This window comes from Propithecus coquereli, unplaced genomic scaffold (genome assembly GCF_000956105.1).
Source record: "Propithecus coquereli isolate 6110/MARCELLA unplaced genomic scaffold, Pcoq_1.0 Scaffold444, whole genome shotgun sequence".
In the NCBI taxonomy this organism is placed as follows: domain Eukaryota; kingdom Metazoa; phylum Chordata; class Mammalia; order Primates; family Indriidae; genus Propithecus; species Propithecus coquereli.
This window is the reverse complement of record NW_012150219.1, coordinates 687,855-712,513: the sequence shown is the minus strand read 5'-3', so window position 1 is coordinate 712,513 and position 24,659 is coordinate 687,855. Positions and strand designations below refer to the sequence as shown.

Genomic DNA, 24,659 nt, shown 5'->3' with positions numbered 1-24,659 from the left:
TTATGGTACCGGGTCAGAGAATTTTCTGAAGCTGTTTTTGACCAGTCATTCTTTATTACATAGAAGTGCTTGTTATCTATTGCTACATAACAAACCATTACAAAACTTAGTGATGATTTAAACATTCTCAGTCATCTGTTTTGCTCCTGAATCTGCAATTAAGGCAGGGCTTGGCAGGGGTAGCTTGTCTTTGCTCCAAATGGCTTTGGCTGAGGTGGCTCTGCAGGGGGCTGGAGGATCTCCTTTCAAGATGGCTCACTCATGTGGCTGACATGTTGGTGCTGGCTGGCAGCTGGGAGCTCAGCTGGGGCTCTGGCCCAGGGACCTTGCTTCCTCTCTTGGTGGACCTATGCGAGAACTGCTTATACTTCCTCATGGTATGGTGGCTAGGTTCCAAGAGTGAGTGCTCTGGAAGATAGGAAATGGAAGCAGCTGCCAGTTTCTTCCTCCCTTCCTCCTTTCCTCTCTTCCTCTCTTCTCTTCTTCTTTTTTTTTTGAGATGGGGTCTTGCTCTGTTGCCCAGGCTGGAGTGCAGTGGCACAATCATAGCTCACTGCAACCTCAAACTCCTGGGCTCAAGGGATTCTCCTGCCTCAGCCTCCCAAGTAGCTGAGACTACTGGTATGCACCATTACACCTGGCTAATTTTTAAATTTTTTGTAGAGACAGGGTCTCGCTGTGGTGCTCAGGCTGGTCTTGAACTCCTGGATTCAAGCAGTCCTCCTCGGCCCTGCAAAATGCTAGGATTATAGGTGTGAACTGCTGTGTCCAGCAGCTGCTGGTTTCTTATGGCTTAAGGCCCAGAAATCACAGCATCACTCTGTCATATTTTATAAATCAAGCAGGCACAGAGCCCAGATTCAGAGGAAGGATATATAGAACCCCATTATTTATTTATTTTTTTAAATTGAGGTAGAAATTGCATAACATAAATTCACCATTTTAAGTGTACAATTCGGTGGCTTTTAGTACATTTCCAGTGTGGAGAACTCCACTTCTGGACGAGAAGAATGTGAAAGAATTTGGGGACATGTTTTAAAACCACTATGATAGGAAAAGGATTTTAATGTTGTGTGACTAAATGGGAATATATCAATAATTCTTAGGAAATCAGTGACTCCATGCTATGTAGGGGGCCAAAGCGTTAGTGAATCTCTCTGGTAGGGAAGTCTTATCACAAATCTAGTCACCAAAGATCCAGAAAGAACCCATTGAAAACACTGAGATTTCATGATTCTGTTTAATCACAGCAGGAAATGCCATCTGAAGGTATCCCTGGATAGCATTTGACCAGGAAACAGTTTCACGGAGAACAAGATCTTGCACAGAACAGTGGGGGTGAAGTGTGTGATAAGATGTGTGGACCTGAGTGGACCCTGGGCAGGGTGCTTGCTGAGGTCTGTTGTAACCGGCTGCCACCCAGGGCGACCCAGCTCGGGAGGGTACGCTGTGGCTTCATGGCTGATGGTAGAGGAGGATTTGTTTTTCTTTTGTTATGCTGCATTTCCATTTTCTGGTGTAATCACATATTCTAACAGAGATGATTCTGTTTCCAGGGCTCACTGAGAACCAAATAAGAGAGAATGAGTTGTAACTTAAAAGAGGAGGATTTAGTGAAGTTAAAAGGATGAGCTGTTTGCTGGTGAGATGTGTTAAAACACCAAAAAGGTAGTGTAATCTGAGTTATTTTGGAGGCTTTTTTTTTTTAACTTGACTTTGGTGCCAATCTAATTGGAGTCACATGGTGTGGGTATTTCTCAGTTCCTTCTAGCCAGCGGTTGATAAACGATTGCTGAACACTGGTTTGTGGATTGTTTGCATCATAATCACTTGAGAAGTTTTTAAAAAAAAAATTCCTAGGCCCAGCCCATGTGATTCTAATGCAGTACGTCTAAGGTCAGACCCAGGAATCTGGCTTTTGCTTTTGTTGTTATTGTTAATGTGCTCTTGGAGCGATTAGTCAGAGTTTAGGAACCACGTATCTAAGTATTGTCAGCGCATGTGATTGTATGTTGGATTGATTCATCTCCTCTAGAAGATAGCCAATAAAGCTAGTATTTTCTGCCTGCAGGGCAAGGATGGTCTGGTCCCCTCATGGCAGGCATTGTGCTGGGTCCAGCACTGGACAGCCAGCACTGTCACTTCCTCCGTGGAGCTTAGTCAGATGGAGGTGACAGATGTTAACATTAATGTCATCAAATAGTATAGTGAGCTGCTGGGATGGAAAAGTGGCAAGGGTTATTAAGAGGACGTAAAGTATCTAGGTTGGAGTAATGGTGGTGAGTTTAGAGAAGTCCTCCCGGAGGAAGAGTCATTTCCGCTGAGACTAAGGGTGAGTAAAGAGCATGGACAGTGCGTGCATTCCCAGAGAGAGGGAGGGCAGATGCAGAGGCCCTGAGTATGGAAAGTATATGGATTTTTTTTGGTTTTGTTTTTAAATCTAGGGTTTGTGCTAATAAAGGATGACTTTTATTGAGTGTCTCAGCTATTAGAAGCAAGACGGTCATAGCTGCAGTTATCTGTAATGGAGGAAACCAGGAGATAACTTAAATGTCCATCACTAGGGAAATGGTTGAAAAAAAAATGGATACATTTACCCAGGGAGTACCATAGTGTGTGCATTTGTGTACCCGGGCATGAGAGGGGCCTTGATCTATTGAGTGGGGGATCAGGATGCAGAGCTGTTACTGCGTCGTGTGATCCTGTGGTGTTTACATAAACAGGAAAGCCAACTGTGTGTGGATGTATGTGCGTGTATGTGTTTGGATGTGCATAGCTTATATTTTGAAGGTTATATCAAACTTTAAAACCAGTTTTCTCCTAGTGGTAATAGTAGAAGCCTATTATTATATGAAGTTTTTTTTAATACTTTTTTTTACTTTTGTAAAGATAATGCAACTCTTTCTGGTCTTGAGTTCTTATCTTCACTTGGGAAAGGTATGTATTTAAGTAGTACTAAAACTAAAATTGGAGACCCTAACCCTTATTGTACTCTCAGTGTCCGTTGGACCCAGTTTTCTTTCTTTCTTTTTTATTTTAAGAAACGCAGTCTCACTACATTGCCCTGGCTGGAATGCAGTGGCTACTCGTAGCATACTACAACCTCAAACTCCTGGGCTCAAGCAGTCCTCCTGCCTTAGCCTCCTGAGTAGCTGGGAATACAGGTGTGCCCACAGTTGGCTCAAGTTTTCATTTTTTTTGTTTTGAGACAGAGTCTCACTCTGTTGCCCAGGCCAGAGTGCCGTGGCGTCAGCCTAGCTCACAGCAACTTCAAACTCCTGGGCTCAAGCAATCCTACTGCCTCAGCCTCCAGAGTAGCTGGGACTACAGGCACACGCCACCATGCCTGACTAATTTTTTCTGTGTACTTTTAGTTGTCCATCTAATTTCTTTCTATTTTTCGTAGAGACAAAATCTCGCTCTTGCTCAGGCTGGTCTCGATCTCCTGAGCTCAAACGATCCTCCTGCCTCAGCCTCCCAGAGTGCTGGGATTACAGGCGTGAGCCACTGTGCCCAGCCTCAAGTTTTAATTTTTGAACTTCCTTTTCAAATCCTGTAAGGAAGGCCATTGCATGAGTTTTATTCTTTTTTAGAGGTCCTAAAAAGAGAGAAAACATTTTAAAAAACAGAATAAAACTCATTCTTTTTTACAGTAATCATAGGGGCCCTTTGGACCTTTTTTTTTTTGAGACAGAGTCTCGCTGTGTTGCCCGGGCTAGAGTGCCGTGGCGTCATCTTAGCTCACAGCGACCTCAAACTCCTGGGCTCAAGCAATCCTTCTGCCTCCGCCTACAGGCATGCGCCACCATGCCCGGCCAATCTTTTCTATATATTTTTAGTTGTCCGATTAATTTCTTTCTATTTTTTTTTTTAGTAGAGATGGGGTCTCGCTCTTGCTCAGGCTGGTCTCGAACTCCTGAGCTCAAACAATCCGCCCCGCCAAGGCCTCCCAGAGTGCTAGGATTACAGGCGTGAGCCACCGCATCGGGCCCCCTTTGGACCTTTTTATGTCTTTACATTATGGGATATTAGGGATCTTGATTTTCCTGTGTTTTGGAACATTTTGCTATTTGTTATTCTACATATTATGTCAGTACTATTCATCTCTGTTCCAAATACACTAAATAAGGCTAAAACAATAATAAAATGCAATAATGATGAAATTCTTCCTTGGGTAGACATACAGTAGTAAAATAATTGTCAAAATTGGATCTTCCTTTACTATTCTTTTTTTTTTGAGACAGAGTCTCGCTCTGTTGCCCAGGCTAGAGTGCCGAGGCATCAGCCTAGCTCACAGCAACCTCAAACTCCTGGGCCCAAGCAATCCTCCTGCTTCAGCTTCCCCGGTAGCTGGGACTACAGGCGTGCTCCACCATGCTTGGCTAATTTTTTTTCTATTTTTAGTGAAGATGGGTCTCACTCTTGCTCAGGCTGGTCTCAAACTCTTGAGCTCAAGCCATCCTCCTGCCTCGGCCTCCCAGAGTGCTAGGATTATAGGCATGAGCCACCTCACCTGGCCCCTTTACCATTCTTATGGTCTTGTGCAGTATATTGCATTGTCTTTCAAGAGGTTATAAAAGAAGACTGGAGACACTATCTTTTGAGTCTCCTTTTTGCTTTCATTGAACCCAGGTGAGAATCCAGAATTTTTCTTTTTCCATTTGTAATGGCAAAGAGAAGAAAATTGACAGAGGAAGACATTTCCGATTATTAGACAAATCAAAGGATGAACACAAAGATTCACACAGATGGCAACATTCCAGACTGTAACGATGATGGTGAGATTGAGTGTCTCAGTGAAATTTCAGACTGTGAGCTTTCAGATGATAGCTTAGATGAATTTTCCCAAACTCAGGAATCAGCAAGTGAGCAATGTATCTTTACGGTGTATAAAAAGGAAATTAGGTACTCTCATCTCGTTAGTCATTCAACAGGAAGGACTTTGTGGTGCAACATTTTTTGACAAGAACCTGGACCATCCTGTTTGGATTTAAAAAAAAAACGTATGTGTGACATTATTTCATCTTTTATGTTTGGCCATCAGCATTTATTTCTTACCATTTATTGTTCACAAATTAAATGGGCATATGCAAAAGAAGGTGTGTATACAAAGGTGATTGGAAGGAAATAGATGATATAAAAATGAAAAAATCATCAGATTGATCCTTCTTTTGGTGTTTATAAATCTAAAAATGAAAGTGTTTTGCCATTATGGAGCAAAGAAGATGGCTGTCTTCAACAAAATTGAGTCCATTTTAAAAGTAGTATGTTTTGACAATATCAGCATAAGAAGAGTCAGAAGTCCTGATAAGCTAGATCCTGTTGTAGATGTCTTTGAAATCTGGTGTCACTGTACGTGAGCTCTACCCCAGGTTCAGGCAAATCAGGTGATGAGCAGTTAGTTGCATGTAGGGGACTGTGCCCATTTTGGGTATATGTGCCTTCCAAACTAGAAACATGGAATAAAAATTTGGGTTTGCTCTTTTTAAATTCTTATTAAAATATAAAATGGCTTTGTCATCCTTTTATTCTATAAATTATTTGTAAAATGCCTTTAGATATAGAAAAATAAAAGGGTCTATTGGAGCCAGATGATAAATGGTGATGACTATTTTTCCTGGCATACTGAGGGTTAAGCATGGTTCACAGCATCTTCTCTTTCCTTAATGTGGCCTGGATTTTACTGCTGAACTATTCACTGTGGGGATTGACTGATTGACATTAACAGTAATTCACACTTTGAGAAAGTAAGACTAAGGGCCCACTAAACTTTCCTCATCTTAATTGGAATGGTATTTGTGGATTAGTTTTGAGTCATTTTCTGCCTCCCCATTTGCAATATTTTGTCTAGTCCAGATAATATAAAATTATTTATGTAAAAGAGCAACACAATCTCACTTTCAAATAAATGCATATCTTTGTATCCTGTTTTGCATTTTTATTCGACTAGCTGCTTTGTCCCTGTTGATAGTCCTTTGGAAGCAGTGGCTTAGAGCTGCGGTCCCCAGCCCTTTTGGCACCAGGGACTGGTTTCATGGTAGACAGTTTTTGGGGGTGGGTAGGGGGGAATGATCGGGGGTGGGGAGAGGTGGGGAAGCAGAGCTCAGCAGCCTGGTCCCTAATAAGCTGTTGCATGGGGGTTGGGGACCATGGGCTTAGAGCAGTGAATCTCAACTCTGGTTGCCGGTAAAATCACTGAGGGACTTATAAAAAAATAAATACTATAAATAAAACAGATATCCAGGCCATACCCTCAGAAATTTGAGTTCACTTGTCTAGAGTGGGCTCTGGCATCTGTCCTTGTGAAGCTTGCAAGTGAACCTAGTGCTGGTTGAGAACCTAGTTCTCTGGTTGAGAACCACTGGCTTAGAGTGTAAAACTTAGCAGTTAGACTCCTTGTTTTCTGTCAGTCTTATGTGAAACCTTGATAAATGGATTTAAGATAGAAAAGGAGCATTTCATTAGTATAAACTTACAAGTTCGTATTTATAAAATTGGTAAAGGCATTCCATGAGAATGATTTATATGAATTTTCAGAACACAAATTATTATTATTATTTTTTGAGACAGAGTCTTGCTCTGTTGCCTGGGCTGGAGTGTAGTGGTGTCAGCCTAGCTCACAGCAACCTCAAACTCCTGGGCAATCCTCCTGCCTCAGCCTCCGCCTCCCAAGTAGCTGGGACTACAGGCATGCGCCATGCCTGGCTAATTTTTTCTATATACATTTTTAGTTGTCCGGCTAATTTCTTTCTATTTTTAGTAGAGACAGGGTCTTGCTCTTGCTCAGGCTGGTCTTGAACTCCTGAGCTCAAACCATCCGCCCGCCTCAGCCTCCCAGAGTGCTAGGATCACAGGCGTGAGCCACCACGCCCGGCCTTGAGTTAAGTTTTGAATATGGTGTGAAGTAAGCGTCCTCCTTCATTATTTTGCATGTGGATATCTGATTTTCCCAGCATCACTGTTGAACAAACTTCTAAAAGTACAGGGTTTTTTTTTTTTTAGTTTAAAATCTATTTAAATAAGTTTCAAACCAAACCTCCGTGGAACCCCTGCCTTATAAGGCACCTTGCTTGAAGATTTCTGGTTTTGTGGATTCACTCATAAAAAAAAGTAGGTCCTTTTTCTGCTTAGGATTTAAAAAACAACAATACAAGTGTGTTTAGGTTAATAAACCACCAGAAATGCTATGCAAATAGTTTTGACTCAGCTGAGAGTAAAGTGAAACCAGACTGGAAAGAAAACATTTTAATAAGCAGGAGAGAAGGAATTACAAATAGCATCTGGAATAAAATGTATTTGTCCAGGATTATACCTTTGATATATATTAATGTTTTTTAAACCTAGAGTTTTATTTAATTTAAATTTTATTTATAGCTTATAATATTGGGCCATTGTAGGTGGGATATACCTGATAAACCTTAGGAAATGCACAACAGATAAAATCTTGGGTAGTCCTGCACTTTGCCTGTTTAGCAGTTTCAGCCACGAGTTCTAATCTTGGAAATAGGATTTTACAAATTCTTTGGCAAAAGAGAAGCAATAATGTGAAGAAAAACACAGGTGTCTTGCTATGTCTTGGGGAACTTCGCTGTTACTGAGCTTATCTAGTTTCTCATATGATCTCTATGACACTATATAAAATCTGTGTTATCAGCACGCAGAGAGAAGATCCCGGCCTCTCTTTAATCCCATCCCTGTTTGGAAGACTGTAAATGAAACTTGTTACATAGATAAAATCTCTGCCTTTGTTGAGAGACTTCATTAGTTTGCACCTTGAATTTTTGCCAGTAGCAATAAGTAATTCATGGCAGTTTTGTAATTTCTGTTTCATCACATCTCTTTTATTTTTATTTATTTATTTATTTATTTTTGAGACAGAGTCTCACTCTTTTGCCCGGCTAGAGTGAGTGCCGTGGCGTCAGCCTAGCTCACAGCAACCTCACACTCCGGGGCTCAAGCAATCCTACTGCCTCAGTCTCCCGAGTAGCTGGGACTACAGGCATGCGCCACCATGCCCGGCTAATTTTTTTTTCTATATATTTTTAGTTGTCCAATTAATTTCTTTCTATTTTTAGTAGAGACGGGGTCTCGCTCTTGCTCAGGCTGTTTTCGAACTCCTGAGCTCAAACAATCTGCCCGCCTTGGCCTCCCAGAGAGCTAGGATTACAGGCGTGAGCCACTGCGCCCGGCCCACATCTCTTTTATTTTTATGTTTAAGAGACAGGGTCTCACTCTGTTGCCCAGGCTAGAGTGCAGTAGCATGATCATAGCTCACTGCAGCCTCGACCTACTGGGCTCAAGGGATCTTTCTACTTCAGCCTCCCTAGTAGCTGGGACTATAGGTGTGCTCCACTGCCCCCAGTTGCATCCTTTTTAAAAGTGGTTTCCAGGGACTTTATGTCCAAATAAGAAACCTATATACTTCAGTTGGAGAGACTTATATCTGAACTTGCCGTGTCCCACACAGATCTGTCTGTATTTTGACTCTTCCAAAACATGGCTTAATAATACTTGAGTACTTTGGAAGTGACTGTTTCCAAGCAACAGTGGCATCTTGCTGCACTACAGCCAGGCTCATTCATACCCAAAGGTCTGTTATGTGTGCATTGTTTATAGTGGATTAATGAGGCATAATCTGACTCAAGTTTGACCAGATACTTTTTTTTAACTTTTAAATTCAATGACATATGATATGGATGTGGCCTCGGTTAAATCCATAAAGCCAAGGGTCAGAGCTTTTAAGGTTTATCCCATTACAGCTGGGATGTTGATGATTTTGATAAGTGTTAACTACTAAACAGTTATTTTTCTTTTAGGTGAATGGAAGGGAATCAGAAGAAGAAAATCTCAATAAATCTGAAGTAAGTCAAGTGTTTGAGATTGCACTTAAACGGAACTTGCCTGTGAATTTTGAGGTAAGCTTATTTTTTTCCCCATTTATTTTTTATTTGTCTGTATTTGTGGGGTATGAGTACAGTTTTGCTACATTGATACATTGCATTGTGGTGAAGTCAGGGCCTTCCATGCATACATCACTGAAGCGGTGCACATTGTACCCACCAAGCAACCTGTCGTCATTCACCCCTTCGCATCTCCTCCACCCCTCCAAGTCTCCATTGTTCCGCACTCTGCTGCCATATGTATGCGTTATTTCACTCCCACTTACAAGTGAGAACATGTGTTTGTCTTTCTGCATCTGAGTTGTTTCACTTAAGATAATGGCCTTCAGTTCCATCCATGGTGTTGCAGAGACATGATTTCATTCTTTTTTGAAGCAGAATGATATTCCATTATGTGTATATACATTTTCTTTATCCACTTCTCTGCTGACGGACACTTAGGTTGACTGCGTGTCTTTGCTATTGTGAATAGTGCTGCAGGTAAGCGTATTTTAAATGTAGGACTTTGTATTATGAAATCCTGTTAGCATTCATCATAGGAATGATTCCCCCCCCCTTAGTAACATTGGAACACTATTCATATAATGTGAACCTCCAAATTTAAAACTTAAACTTTATATTTAGCAAAGCAGTATTTATTCTCCTCTTCTAGGAGTCCTTAGGGGCATTCATGGATCTCTAGACAGTCCAAGGATGGCCTCAGCTGGGCTGTGAACCTCCTGAACTGGTCTAAAGAATATGTTAATGTCCACATGTGTGTTCTTCCTGGAACAGGGGAGTCTATCACTTTTCATCCATCTCAAAAGCATCTTTACCTCCAAAATATTAAGACTCTCTTTAAATGGTCCCTAAAAATCTTGTCAGAATAATTTTGAAAAGGATAGAGGTTTTGTCATTTTCTAGCATCTGCTCCCCAGTTTACCTGTTTTATAACATCCTGTGTTGTTGGAGACCTTGTGGTCTAAAAACAATAGTTAACGAATTTTTTGTCAAAATGGAAAATAAGGTGGATTTGCTGTAGTGCTCAGGCAGGTCTTGAACTCCTTGGCTCAAGTGGTCCTCTCCTCCGGCCTTCCAAAGTGCTAGGGTTACAGACGTGAGCCACCGCGCCCAGCCTGCCTATTTCTTTTTTTTTAAAAAGCCTATCTGAAGTTTATTATTCTGTAAAGTACTTTAATTTTGTAGCATTTTTTACAGTTACAGGTGACCCCCAAATTTGATGCCTGACTGTTATAAAATAATGTACTTTCTGGAACCTACTATGTGCTAGCACCCTAAACTCACCCCACATTCAGCCCTTCATCCTTCAGCTGAGTGATGATGATTTCTCACCTTCAACCTGGTAGTGCTTCCCTGCCTGCCATGGGTCACAGGTGGGGTGGGGAGTTAGCCATGGCTCATGGGGCTGGACTGTGCTTAAGGATTTTCCCTTCATCCCCCAACACTCGTCTCAACCCCTGCGCCCCCTGGCAGGCAAGACCAGGTTTATATTGCTCCCTACATGGAGAACAGAGCCCCTAGGTGGATCTAGGACTGCTGTCTTCTCACTTGGTCCTGTATTCCTCCCTGCCTTTCTCTCTCTGTTGGTGGAGGCGGGGTGTGGTTGGAGAGATGAAGCGGGGGACATATAGAATGGCACTCAGGGCTAGTTGTTGGGTGGGAAGTAGACAGCAGCTGCATCCCAGAAGTCACGAGATCTCCCTCAACACCTGTTTCAGGAAAGGGAAGAAACATTCCTTTTCTCCCTTGCTGAGGGATTAGTGTGGTGCGAGCATGGATTTTTAAAGATTGAAGGAAGGGGTGCCAAGACTGTGGGATGGGAAATCCCTGCCTTTCCAGGTCACCTCAGGGTTCCAGAGGTGATTGCTTGGGCCAGAGCCCTGTGAAACTTGTCACCTGTTCACACTAGTTGTTGCCCCGAGAGTCACAGAGCTTTCTGGAACCTCAGAGATTGCCATTTTATGCTTTTTCTCTGTGGGACGTGGGGGGCCGGATTGCTTGCTTCCCACCTTCACTTTTGTTAAGGTTTCAGTTTTGGCTTTCAAACCTGTGTTCAGGCATATGTAATATATAACAGGGAATTGTCAAGTAGTCACATAAAAGAAATTGGAGGAGCACCCTCTGGTGGTAAGTATCTTTTAAAGTAATAATTTAAGAGTGCAGTCCCTAACCCCTGGGCTGTGCACTGGTACTGGGACTGGGCCCCAGGCCGCAGAGCTCTGCTGTGTCCACCTGCCCTCCCCCTGTGGAAAAGTTGTCTTCCATGAAACTTAGGAAAGGGGGGACACACAGCAGGAGGTGAGTGGCTCCCCATCTCTCGCATCACTGCCTGAGCTCTGTCTGCCCCCTGACTGCTGCAGCCCCCGCTCCCTGATCCATGGAAAAATTGTCTCCCATGAATCCAGTTCCTGGTGCCCAAAAGGTTGGAGACTGCTGATTTAAAACATAAGTTTGTAGGTCGTGGCAGTGAGTTCATTAATATGATTACTTTTATGCATATATCACAAAGTTCATATTAGCCTTTATTACTAGGTTGAGCAAGGGCTTTCTTTCCCGTTGCACTGGAAGGATTGCCTGCCATGTATTGGATACTCAGAAAATGTGTAAATGAACAGACTAGTTAGTTTTTGGTTGCAGCATCTGTCAAATTGGAAGCTGCGTTAGGTGTTTTAATAGAAGACAGCAATTTGTACAGTTTTCAGAAAAAATATATACAGCTTGACTTTTGATAAAACACAGTTTTAGTTAGAAAATGTGATGGTGCTGATTGATAGAGCCATGAGGAGGCAGTTGTGACATGATCAGACCAAGTACAATCCAGGTCAAACTCTAGGTTTAGATTCGTACGGTCCTGATGTGGGTAGACAGTGAAAATTGTTGGGGAGATACCAGCGTGGGGCTGTGAATTTGAGGTGAGCCATCAGGGTGGCTACCCTGTCCTTCCCAAGTCTAACCTAAGGATGTGGACAGCACTGTTCTGGGAAGAAGTATTCTAGAATCTAGGCCATCGATGTGGGGGGAAGGGGCTGGGAAAGTTCTTGAAAATCAGTCTGCAGGGGCCTGTGCAGGCCGGGTCCTCCCTGCTGTAGGACAGTCCAGGAGCTGTGCTGAGGCATCTTGCCCACCCCTCGAGCAGTGCACAGCTGTTTCTTGGGTTTACTTATCTTTCCTAGCCATTTTTTCAACTTACTATTTTCAATAATTTCAAGCCTGTGTAAAAGTTGCAAGAATAGGACAGTGAATATAACCCTCACTTAGATTCACCAGTGTTTAAAATTTTACCATATTTGCTTTTTCTTTCTCTGTAAATGTACATATTATTTTCTTTTTACTTTTGCTAAATCATTTGACAGTAAGTGACAGATATTATATATTCTTTGACTCCTCCTAATAGAAATTGTTTTCCCATCTAGTGTCCAACACAGGACCACCTTGCACTCAGTTGACCTGTCTGTTCAGTCTCCTTTAATCTGTAACATTTCCTCAGCCTTTCTTGAGTTTCATGACATTGGCATGTTTAAAGACCAGTGATTTTGTGAAATGGCCTTTAATTTGGGTATGTCTGGTTGTTTACTCATGATTAGGTTCTGGTTACGCATTTTTTTGGGCAGGATCACCATGGTAGTGATGTTGATCCTTCTCAGAGCATTACATCCTGTCACTTTATCCCAGCGCTGATCTATACCAGACATGCGCCACTGTAAGGAGGCTTCTTTTCCATTGTAATTAACCCGTAACCTGTGGGGAGATGGTTGAAGGTTGGGCCCTCACAGATTTCCCTAGTGGTTCCAGCAGTCATTGATGATTCTTGCTGGATCAGTTATCTCTACGGTGGATGTCAAAATGGTGATTTTTTGTATTTTCAAGTTGGCATTATACTGTAAAGAAAAACTTTCCTTTATCCCCTCTCATATTGCAACGGTTTATATCAGTATAGAGGCGTTGCTTTTTTTATTCAAGTGTTACTCCATTTTTAAAAAAATTTTTTTGGTACAGAAAGGTCAGGTTTCTTTCTTTCTTTCTTTTTTTTTTTTTTTAAAACAAGGTCTCACTCTGTTTCCTGGGCTAGAGTGCAGTGGTGTCATCACAACTCATTGCAACCTCAGACTTCTGGGCTCAAGTGATTTTCCTGCCTCAGCCTCCCAATTAGCTGGGACTATAGGCACACACCACTATGCCTGGCTATTTTTCTATTTTTTTGTAGAGGTGGGAGTCTTGCTATGTTGCTTAGGTTGGTTTTGAACTCCTGGCTTCAAGTGATCCTCCTGCTTTGGCCTCCGAAAGTGCTAGGATTACAGGCGTGAGCCACTGTGCCTGGCCCTGGCTGTTCTCTTGGGGTATAATTTACATACCATAAAACTCACCCTATATAAGTATACAGTAAAATGTGTCTTGATAAATTATGTAGTTGTGTAACCACCTCTGCAGTCAAGATATGGAACATCTTTCACCTCATAAAGCTCCCCGTCCCTTTGCAGTCAATCTCTTCCCTCCGCCGTCAGCCTCTGGCAGCCACTGATCTGATTTCTGTCCCTGTTGCTTTGCAAGAATATTAATTACATAAATGGAATCATGGAAAATATTGCCTTTTGTCTGGCTTAACCTAGCATAACACAAACTTGGAGTCATCCACGTTGTGTGTATCCGTAGTTTGTTCCTTTTATTGCGGAGTAGTACTCCATCATACGGACATGTCACCACGTATCCATTTACCAATTGAAGATCATTTGTATTTTTAGTTTTTAGTTATTATGAATAAAGCTACTGTAAACATTTGCATCTGTAGTGCCATGTTTTCATTTCTGTTGGGTAAATACTTGAGTGGATGTGCTAAGTTACATGATAAATAAATATCTTTAACTTGTAAGAAGCTGGCAAACTGTTTTCCAAACTGAATGTATCATCGTGCCTTCCACTTGCGATGTTTAAGAGAGTTTTAGTTGCTTTACATTCTTGCCAACACTTGGTACCATCAATTTTCTAAATTTTAGTCATTCTATTATAGTAGATGTGTAGTATTAATAGTATCTTGTTGTAGTTTTAATTTGTATCTCCGTGAAGACTAGTGATAATGAGCATCTTTTTGTGTGCTTATTTACTATATGTGTCTTCTTTGGTGAAGTGTCCATTCATATCTTTTGTCAAATTTTTTGAATGTCTTTTTATTATTGAGGTTTGAAGGTTCCTTATGTATTCTGAATACAAGTCCTTTATCAGATACGTATTTTGCAGATATTTTCTCCAAGTCTGTGGCTTGTCTTTTCATTATTTTCACAGTATCTTTCAAAGAACAGAGTATTTAATTTTGGTGAGGTCTGGTTTGTCAGGTTGTCTTTTACAGTTTATGATTGTTGTGTCTTATCTAAGGTAGCTTCACCTACCTTAAGGTCATTGTCCTTTGAACTAATGCATGTCCTTATCTCCATCTAACCTGTGGTTCTTGTAGCAACTGTAAAGGGTCTCAGGCCTGGCATGGAGAATGTCAGTCCTGTCCCCTTTCACCCTGGGGACAGCAACCAGCGTTCTTTCCCATCTAGTGTCCAGCACAGGACCACCTTGCATTTAGTTGACCTGTCTCTAGTATCCTTTAATCTATAACATTTCCTCAGCCTTTCTTGAGTTTCATGACATTGGCATGTTTAAAGAGCAGTTATTTTGTGGAATGGCCTTTAATTTGGGTGCATCTGGTTGTTTACTCATGATTAGGTTCTGCTTATACATTTTTTGGGCAGGTTCACCGTGGTAGTGATGTTGATCTTTCTCTTAATGATGGGGATACATTCTGAAAAATTTGTCATTAGGTGATTTTGTCCTTCTGGAAACATCATAGAGTGTCCTTACACAAACCTAGGTGGCATACTCCACTACATGCCTAGGTTATATGGTGTAACATACTACATATGCAGCAGCGAGGCTACAAACCTGTACAGCATGTCACTGTACTGAATACTCTAGGCAGTTGTAACAATGGTAAATATTTGTGTATCTGAACATACCTAAACATAGAAAAGGTACAGTAAAAATATGGTGTAAAAGATAAAAAATGGTACACTTGTATAGGGCACTTACGATGAATGGAGCTTGCAGGACTAGAAGTTGCTCTGGGTGAGTCAGTGAGTGAGTGCTGAGTGAATGTGAAGGCCGGGGACATCACTTAGGCTATACTAAATACATAAAAAAATATTTTTCTTTCTTCAATAAGTTAACCTCAGCTTACTGTAGCTTTTCTACTTTATAAACTTTTAAATATTTTTAAACTTTTTGACTCTTTTGTAATAACACTTAGCTTAAAATACATTGTGTAGCTGTATAAAATGTTTTCTTCGTAGCCTTATTCTATAAGCTTTTTTCTATTATTTATTGAATTAATTAATTAATTTTGAGACAGAGTCTGGCTCTGTTGCCCGGGCCAGAGTGCCGTGGCGTCAGCCTAGTCTCACAGCAACCTCAAACTCCTGGTCTCAAGCGATCCTCCTGCCTCAGCCTCCCCAGTAGCTGGGACTACAGGCATGCACCACCATGTCCGGCTAATTTTTTCCATATATATTTTTAGTTGTCCACATAATTTCTTTCTATTTTAGTAGAGACGAGGTCTCACTCTTGCTCAGGCTGATCTCGAACTCCTGATCTTGAGTGATCCTCCTGCCTCGGCCTCCCAGAGTGGTAGGATTACAGGTGTGAGCCACCGTGCCCGGCTGCTTTTTTCTATTTTTAAAAAAATTTTTTTTTCTTTTTTTTACTTTTTAAGCTTTTTTTGTTAAAAACTGAAACACACACACCCACATTAGTCTGGGCCGACACAGAGTCGAGATCATCAAGGTGTTACTAGGTGATAGGAATTTTTCAGTTCCATGATAATCTTATGGGACCACGGTTCTATGTCGAGTGCATCATTGACCAAAACTTCATTATGCAGTGCTTGACTGTACTCGTTCAAATATTTGCCCGTTTAAAAAACTGAATAGTTTGTCTTTCTATTACTGACCTGTAATGAGCTCTTTCAATATTCTGGATATAAATTCTTTGTCCGATACCTATATTGCAGATATTCTCTCTCACTCAATAGGTTGCCTTTTTTACTTTTTAAATATTGTCTTTTGATGAGCAGTTTTTAATTTTGAGGAATTTCAGTTCTTTTTTTCTTTATGTTTGATGTCTTTTGTGTGCAACTCTTTGCCAAACTCATGGTTATGATGCTTTTTCCTATCTTCTTCTAAAACCTTTGTAGTTTTAGCTTTCACATTTAGCCTGTGATCTAGCTCTAATTTTTATTTGTGGTGTGAATTAGGGAGCATGATTTGATTTCTTGCCTCCCACCCGCCATGTGGCTATCTAGTTGCTCTAGTACTCCCACCCCCCCTTTTCTTTTCTTGGAGAGATGGGGTCTCACTGTGTTGCCCAGCCTGGTCTTTGAATTCTTGGGTTCAAGAGATCCTCCCATCTCAGCCTACCAAGGGCTGGGCTTACAGGTGTGAGTCACCATGTCCAGCCTCACCTACCATTTTTAAAAAGGACTTGATTTCCTTTTATGTGGTTGTCAAAAATCAGGTGACCATACAGGTGCAGGTCTATTTCTGCACTCTGTTCTATTGCTCTGTTTATCCTTACATAAAACCATAATATCGGAGCTGGTGTAACTTTTTAGGAAATCTTGAAATCTGGTAAATATTCTAATTTTATTGTTCTTTATAAGAGTATCTTGGGTAATGCAGGTTGGATTCAATTTTTATTTTCCATCCGTGTTATTGTAATCACTTTACAACATGGTTAGATTTCTGTTCATATTCATTTCAGGTTTCTTCCCTTTGTTTACTTAGTTTTATTTTTTTATTATGTAAAACATTAAATGCTTCCAAAAGTCAAAACTATAGAAAAAGATACATTCACACCTCATCTGCTATCCTTCTACCCCAGTCCATTCCACCTGCCGTAGGTAACTAATTTCATTAGTTTATCCTTCCTGTTTCATTTTGCAAAAATAAGCAAACAAACACGTGTGTCTATTTATATATACATGTGTGTTTGTGCAGACATCTGTATAAACTTTGTATGTATACATATTTGTATATATACATGTGTATATGCAGACATCTATATAACTTTCTTGCGCTAAAGTTACCATACCATATATATAAACTCTTTTGCAGTTTGATTTTTTTTTCACCCAATATATGCTAGAAATCACTCTTTATCAGTGCTTAAAAATTTTTCTCATTATTTTTTACAGCTGCTTAGCAGCGAGTATTTAGTAAGCTTAGTCTTGGCTGGAGTCTCAGAGCAAATTTTAAACTTGAACTCTTTGTGCCGCATTGATTTCTGGGCTTTTCTGGGCCAGCTTCCTTTCTGCCAGTTGCAGTGGATCACACTAAACTCAGGACAGCCTGGGAACCGGGGGGATGTGAGCCATTGTGAAAGGGGGTATAAGGGTAGTAGATGTCTCCTCATTCCATGCCTGGCTGTTTTGCACTCATCAGACTCAAGAAAGTAAACCAGTTTGAAAATTAAGAAGAAAGGGGATAAAGAACATTCAGAATTATCATCGCTTCCTTTCGTTGATGTTCCCGCTCCCTTCATTTAGGAGCCTTGTCCTTGATTTCCCTCTGCCCGTGTCTCGTGTGATGTCTGCCAGCCACTGTGCCCGACAGCTCTTACTAAGTGTCTGTCCGCTTTCACTCAGTCTTTCCCTCTGACACAGGTGGCCCGGGAGAGTGGCCCACCCCACATGAAGAACTTTGTGACCAAGGTTTCAGTTGGGGAGTTCGTGGGGGAAGGTGAAGGGAAGAGCAAGAAGATTTCAAAGAAAAATGCGGCAATAGCTGTTCTTGAGGAGCTGAAGAAATTGCCACCCCTGCCTTCAGTTGAGAGAGTGAAACCCAGAATCAAAAAGAAAACAAAACCCATAGCCAAGGTAAGATCTGTTCTGAACAAAGAGAAGGTGTTTTTATTGTCCATGGATGGTTGAGGGGTTTAGATCGTTGGCTGCTATCCCCAGGGTGAAAGGGGATGGAACTATCATGCTATGTGCCAGGCCTTGCAGACCCTTTACAGTTGATACGAGAGCCACAGGGTAGGTGTGACTAAGGACACGCGTCAGTTCAGCAGATACACCTGCAGACGCATGCACCTCTGTGGGGGAGGTGCTCATCGAAGCCCCATCGTTGCATTGAGGAGTGGGATGAGACTGAGAGGCCCATCTTCAGGGCACGTGGGTATATCATGGTGCTGCCATCTCAGTGGCTGCCATGCTGTCCTGAAGGTGGAAGAGGCCTGTGCCCCGGTCAGAGGCTCCTGAGCGCAGGTGGGAGTGAGATGTTCTATCTATGCCTTTGGATTTTTGAACTGCACTAATGGACCTATCAAAACATTATATTGACCCCTTCCTTGTCCCCAGAAGGGGGACAGGATTCCACTTGGGGACATTTATGAATTCGAGGATTTTTCTGTTTTGATTTTTAGTATAGTTTCATGCTATATCAAGACCCAAATTTTTCTTAAGTAAAAGTGAGCATACTATAGATACTCTTTTGTAGTTTCCTTTTTTCACTTAATGTAGCCTGGAAATCACTCCTGATCAGTGGACTGGGTTGAGGATTCCTTGGCACAGAAGATAGCCACCAGGAAGTAACCGTGGGATTCTTAGCTTTTTCCACGTGGTGTTACCTTGAGGTTTTTTTTCTTTTTTTTTTTTTTTCTTTTAAATGGCTTCTGGAGTTTGAGTCATTGTTAAGAAAGTTGGGAACCCATCATAAAACAGACTCTTGGAGAATTTTAGGAGTAGTGTTTTGTATTTTTTTGCCTATTTACTGTCATGTTAAAATTTGTTAAAAAGCAGGTGTTGCAGTGATGCTTGCCTAGTCATAGTGAAATATTGATGGCTTGCTTAAAACCTTAAAATCACTTCAGAACAATCATAGAAAATCATAAAGCATATTTTAATTTTAAAAGGTTAAGTTAAAAAAAGGTCTGATTAATTCTGAGCCATTAGATGAACATAAAATCTCTTATCTCCTATCATATTCTGACCTCTGAATTGGTCAAGGCCTTTTTATGAATAACGTGGGCACACAGTTTCTGCATTCTTTGTTCCTCAGCCGCAGACAAGCCCAGAATGTGGCCAAGGGATAAATCCGATTAGCAAACTGGCCCAGATCCAGCAGGCAAAAAAGGAGAAGGAGCCGGCGTACATGCTCCTCACAGAGCGAGGCCTCCCGCGCCGCAGGGAGTTTGTGATGCAGGTGGGTTTGCTGGGGGTGTGGGTGGCTCTTCCTCTGACCACGTCTGGTCTTGGGAGCTGATCGTGGTCTGAGGGCTGGACGCCTTGTCACCAGACATTATCATTATTAGGACCAGGTTGCTTGCACTAATCTGACAACTTAAAAACATGCACTTGTCAGCATGCCACAGGGACTGCTGTGTGCCCAGGTGGGAATGTGGATATGTGGCAACAAAATTTTCAAGATTGTTGGGGTGGTGGGATTATGGGTGAATTTTTTCTTCATTACATCCTGGAGGTTTATGATATTGTTATTTTCAAAAGATAAATTTTGGCTGGGTGCAGTGGCTCACACCTGTAATCCTAGCACTCTGGGAGGTGAAGGTGGGAGCATTGCTTGAGCTCAGGAGTTTGAGACCAGCCTGAGCAAGAGTGAGTCCTTGTCTCTACAAAAAAAAAAAAACAGAAAAATTAGCTGAGCATGGCTGCTGTAGTCCCAGCTACTTGGGAGGCTCAGGCAGGAGGATCACTTGAGCCCAGGACTTTGAGGTCACAGTGAGCTACAATGACGCCATTGCAGTCTAGCTGGGGTGACAGAGCAAGACTCTGTCTCAAAAAAAAAAAAAAATTTAAAATTCACAAGTAATACTAAAGGCTCTATTCCTGCTTCTCCTAATACTTTTGTAGTATCTGGAATTAAGGATTGGCTTTTCCTTAGATTGTGGTGATACTTTAGATTAGTATGGAGTGTTTTTCCTTGTACTTAGCTTATTAAATGAGCATTTCACATGGGCAGCTTAATTTAATTGTGATTTGAATTTTATAGTGTTTTCCGATGAAAAACAATATTAAACACTGTCTAGCAGTTTATAACCTATAAAGAATTGTCATCTAACCTGGTGTTTCAACTACCCAGTCAGAAGGTAGGAAAAGTAATGATCCTTCCATTCTACAAGAGGAAATTGCAGTTTGCTGAGAGAATCAGTAATTTGCCCAAGATGAAATGCCTGGTAGGTGGCCAGGTTTGAATTCAGTCCCAAGCCACTGTCGCAGGCCAGGGAAGGGTTTTCTTGACTCTCTCAGTCTTGTGACATAGGGCTTTTGGTTTTAGCAGCTTAGGTACCTGTGATCAGAACCAGCTTGGGGGTTGGAAGCAGTGGTGTGCTGAAATGTTTTAACAGCCAGCTCTTGGAGGGCGGTGTGGTAGGAGGGACATGCATGTGCATAGACTTAGATACATACACATGTACATACATATAGATGCATGTTATCTTATTGCTAGAAATGATATGAAGCACAATTTACAAATATATAGTACTTTCTATTGTAAATTTAATACATCAGTGAGTGTGACAGTCACTAAGTGTTATGAAGTCAGACGACACATAATGCTTTACTACTATCTAGTTCAGCAAAGATGTTGCTAATGTCATTGTCAGATGCATAGTTTAGATTTGGGATTCAGTTCTAGTTTGAATGTTAGTTGATAATTTTGTTTATATTAACAAGTAAGATGAAGGTGGAACAATGAAGACATATGTAACTTCATCTGTAAACGATGAGAGTGGCTACTCTGCTGAATTGGGTAATAATTTTCAAAGACTGGAAGAATGTTTCAGTGCTTTGTACTGGTTATTATAAAATGTAATGGCTGCAGACTTCACATGCTTTTAAGCTTAATCTGCGTTATTAACCTTTTGTCCATCATTGTAATGGATTTAGAGTTAGAAATTGATAAATAACTTAATCTTTGATAAGCAGCATTTACAGACTTCTGTGGTATAAGTACTCCTACCATGGCTGATTTCAGTCGGAGCGACAGTCTGCACACAGGGTGGGAAGAGTTGTGCAGTAGCACACCATCACGTCGTCCAGTAGAAATACAGCAGATGTGCAGAACCTCCAGACCATAGATCATTATAAAATATAGTCAAGCCATTACCTCTCTTTGTTAAAATAAGTTAATTACAAGTTTATATAATTTAATGTTTAATAGTGGCTATGTTGAACAGCCAGCTCTCCAGATTCCTGAATATTTAATAATCAGCTCTCACAGACTGGGGTGGGCCAACTCTAGGGCACCACTGTCAGGCCATCTAGCTTCTGACCTTTGCTGAATTCTGTTGCTCATACATCAGTTCCTGCTTGGTCTTTACTCAAGACCGTTTAAGCACTGGTCTGTGTGTTGACTTCTTTATGCAGGTGAAGGTTGGGAACCATACTGCAGAAGGCGCGGGAACCAATAAGAAGGTGGCCAAACGCAATGCAGCCGAGAACATGCTGGAGATCCTTGGTTTCAAAGTCCCGCAGGCGCAGCCCACCAAACCAGCACTCAAGTCAGAGGAGAAGGTGACTGCTTGGGGCTCTCATTGCAAGACGGTCTTCTCACTTCACCCTAGGGAGTTCTGGCACCTCCAGGGGCAAGCTTCTGAGCAAGGCTTCGTCCTCTTGGCAGTAAAGCAGCCCTGCCAAGCAGCATCTTACCCATTTGGACCATCATAGTGTGCTCAGAGGGGACTTGCATGTCCAGTGGCTCCAGGCTTGGCTCTGGGTTAAGTCATTGTTTTAGTACGCTTATGTTCTAGGGATGTTTCGTAGAGTGTGGCTTGCTCCCCTCCATTTGTAGGATGATGGGTAAGTGGGCTGGAAATGAGTGAGTGTGTTGCTGTCATTTGCACTCGAAATGACGCCTGCAGGGAAGATTCACAAGCCTTAGACTTTATTAATGTGGAGCAGGCTTTGGTTTTTCTGGGACAGTAAGATAGTGTGATATTAGAGTTGGGTCAAATCCATAGTTTAGGTTTGGGATTTTCCTTATGTGACATGAACACCAGATGAATACAATCCCCTGTTGAAAAATTCACTTGTGCCATGAGTGATAAATAGGACTTCAGCAAAAGCCGTGGATGACTTTGTTTCCTGTCACTGAGCGGTCCTGTTGGGGTAAACTTGAAATTGAGACTGGTTCATTCATGTCTGCCAGTTGTGCTGACAGTGAGAAACGACACCAGCTGTGGCCACAGTTAATGACTGGGACCCCAAGCACTCACCATCAGCATAGGTCCTGGACTTGGCTTTGGGTTTTTCATTCCAAAATCTCGTAGAGCATTCATAAGCATTACCTTGTTACTTCTCAGAAAGGAGACCTTGTCTGCGGCCACCCCGCCCTGACCGCGCCGGATCCCGTATGCCCTCAGAGAGGAGACCTTGTGCTTGACAAAATTCTTATCTAGTAATATTTTCCCTGTGTTACTTGGGAAATAATTGCTTTATTTTTTAATTGGATCTTAGTTCCAGGAAATATTCTTGATTTATTTATTTAGCTTCAGTCTAAAAACGTCTTCCCCATGTTGGTGGTTCTATGAATCTAGCATGTCTGCTCCTTCTGGTTAAGTGTTTCCCTGTCTCCCTGTGAGCGCAGAGCACAGGCTCATCATGCACAGCTTAACGCCCTCTGTCAGGTGCTCTCCATGGACAGGCTGGTGTGGGCGAGAGGGCACATTGGGAGGAGGCAGGCTGTGCCGGGGTGGGGCACGCACACCAGTGGTCAGGTTTGGGTTGGGTTTTCTGCTGATTGCCTCAGTTGATGCTGGTTGGAGTTTATGTGGTTTTAGTTAGCAGGAACTAATTTTTCCATGATATGATTTATGCTTATTTATTTATTTATTTTTTTAAGACACCAGTAAAGAAACCAGGGGATGGAAGAAAAGTAACCTTTTTTGAACCTGGCTCTGGGGATGAAAATGGAACTAGTAAGTGTGATCTGAACGCTGCCTTAATCTGCATGTGACTCTGGGATTTGCATGGGTCCCAATAACAGTAGGACCTAGTCAGTGAATCCCAACATGCAGAGTGTCTGCATTTGTGTCACTGTATGTGTTGTTGTTGTTGCTGCTGCTGCGTGTGCCCAGAAGAGGGCCAGTGAGTGTTGGTACAAAGTTATGATGTCTTTCCAGGCAGTGGATGTGGCTTCATGTTTGTCTGCATGTGTGCCCCTCTCCAGGTAATAAAGAGGATGAGTTCAGGATGCCTTATCTCAGCCATCAGCAGCTGCCTGCCGGAATTCTTCCAATGGTGCCTGAGGTCGCCCAGGCTGTAGGAGTCAGTCAAGGACATCACACCAAAGATTTCACCAGGGTAGCGCCAAATCCTGCCAAGGCCACGGTAACTGCCATGATAGCCCGAGAATTGTTGTACGGGGGCACCTCGCCCACAGCTGAGACCATTTTAAAGAATAACATCTCTTCAGGCCATGTACCCCATGGACCTCTCACAAGACCCTCTGAGCAACTGGACTACCTTTCCAGAGTCCAGGGATTCCAGGTAACTGTTAGGCCTGAGCTGTGAGGGCTGTACGTCAGTATGGTCGCATCTGGGCTCCTCTCAGAGAACGAACTTTGTGCCTGGTTTTTCAAGTTCTTTGTCTAGGGGGATGGGTGGGGGATGGTGGGGGAAGGGTGGCCTTGGGGAGAGAAGGGAAGCATAGAGTATCACAAGCATATATAGTAAGAGAAAATCCTTGTCCTTTGGTAATGACATTTTAAAGTCTAAGACAACTCTACAATCAAAGCCTCTAACCACTTAGTAGGGGTTGTAAGTTTAGATTTCAAAGAGAACAGATGACACTTTCCGCCTAGTAGAAGGACATGGCTGCTTCCAGCCCAGGGGTTCTGAGTAGACATCTAGGTTCCTGGAGGATTCTGGATTCTGAGCTGGGGTGCCTCACCAGCAGTCCCCTCTGGCAGGGGAGGGTTAGTGTGGTCACAGTCAGACTGGGCCCAGTGCGTTCCCGGCCTGGAGCCACAGCCCTCCAGCCTGCTCATGGTCACGTGCCCCTGCCCTGGCCTCAGTTCTATTTTCCTCCTTAGGTTGAATACAAAGACTTCCCCAAAAACAACAAGAACGAATTTGTATCTCTTATCAATTGCTCCTCTCAGCCGCCTCTGATCAGCCATGGTATCGGCAAGGATGTGGAGTCCTGCCACGATATGGTACGTCCCCCCTCAGGCTGAGGGGTCAGGGAGTTGAATTGTGTGGTTGTGTGGACTCTTCCCTTGTTCAGCCTGTTACTGGCCTTAGGAAGGTAGGAGGATTCTCCCATAGACCTTGAGGACTGTTGATTGATTGATAGTTGATCGGATTAGTCTCTCTGTTGCTAGGAACTCGTCAGCCTTAATCCACCTTGTCTGTCCCTTTGCCATGCTGGCCCGAGGGTGACTGGGATCCTGGGACTCACCCAGAGACTGTATTCACTTCATTTCCTACCAGAACAGGGAATTGCAGGTCCACATTCTGGCAGCTGTAGAAAGCCCCTTTCTTTGGTATTCTGTTCAGGATGAAATTATTGTTGTAAGAAAACTGAGAAAAGCAATTGATAAAATTAATCTAAGTGATCTATGGTATATTCGCTTGATGGAATATATGCATCCATCAGATTAATGTCTCTGCAGATGATGTAATAATAAAATATATGACAGGGTTTTTGTTTGAAAGTGGGATGTAAAATTTGTATAGTCTGGTTACCGTAACAAGGTTAAAAATACTAG

General features: G+C 42.2%; 1 protein-coding gene across 2 annotated transcripts in view; it reads left to right on the top strand.

Annotated features, from left to right (window-relative positions):
• STAU1 (staufen double-stranded RNA binding protein 1) overlaps positions 1–24,659 on the top strand; it is a 55,148-nt gene that overhangs the window by 27,508 nt on the left and 2,981 nt on the right. Inside the window, exons 5-11 of one of the 2 annotated variants that reach the window (XM_012654703.1) lie at positions 8,817–8,915; positions 17,596–17,808; positions 18,992–19,135; positions 21,316–21,462; positions 22,790–22,865; positions 23,117–23,436; positions 23,982–24,104. In XM_012654703.1, the coding sequence (XP_012510157.1) occupies positions 8,817–8,915; positions 17,596–17,808; positions 18,992–19,135; positions 21,316–21,462; positions 22,790–22,865; positions 23,117–23,436; positions 23,982–24,104 (1,122 nt within the window). Of the gene's footprint in view, positions 1–8,816; positions 8,916–17,577; positions 17,809–18,991; positions 19,136–21,315; positions 21,463–22,789; positions 22,866–23,116; positions 23,437–23,981; positions 24,105–24,659 lie in introns of both variants that reach the window. The other variant, XM_012654702.1, reaches the window with a different exon arrangement.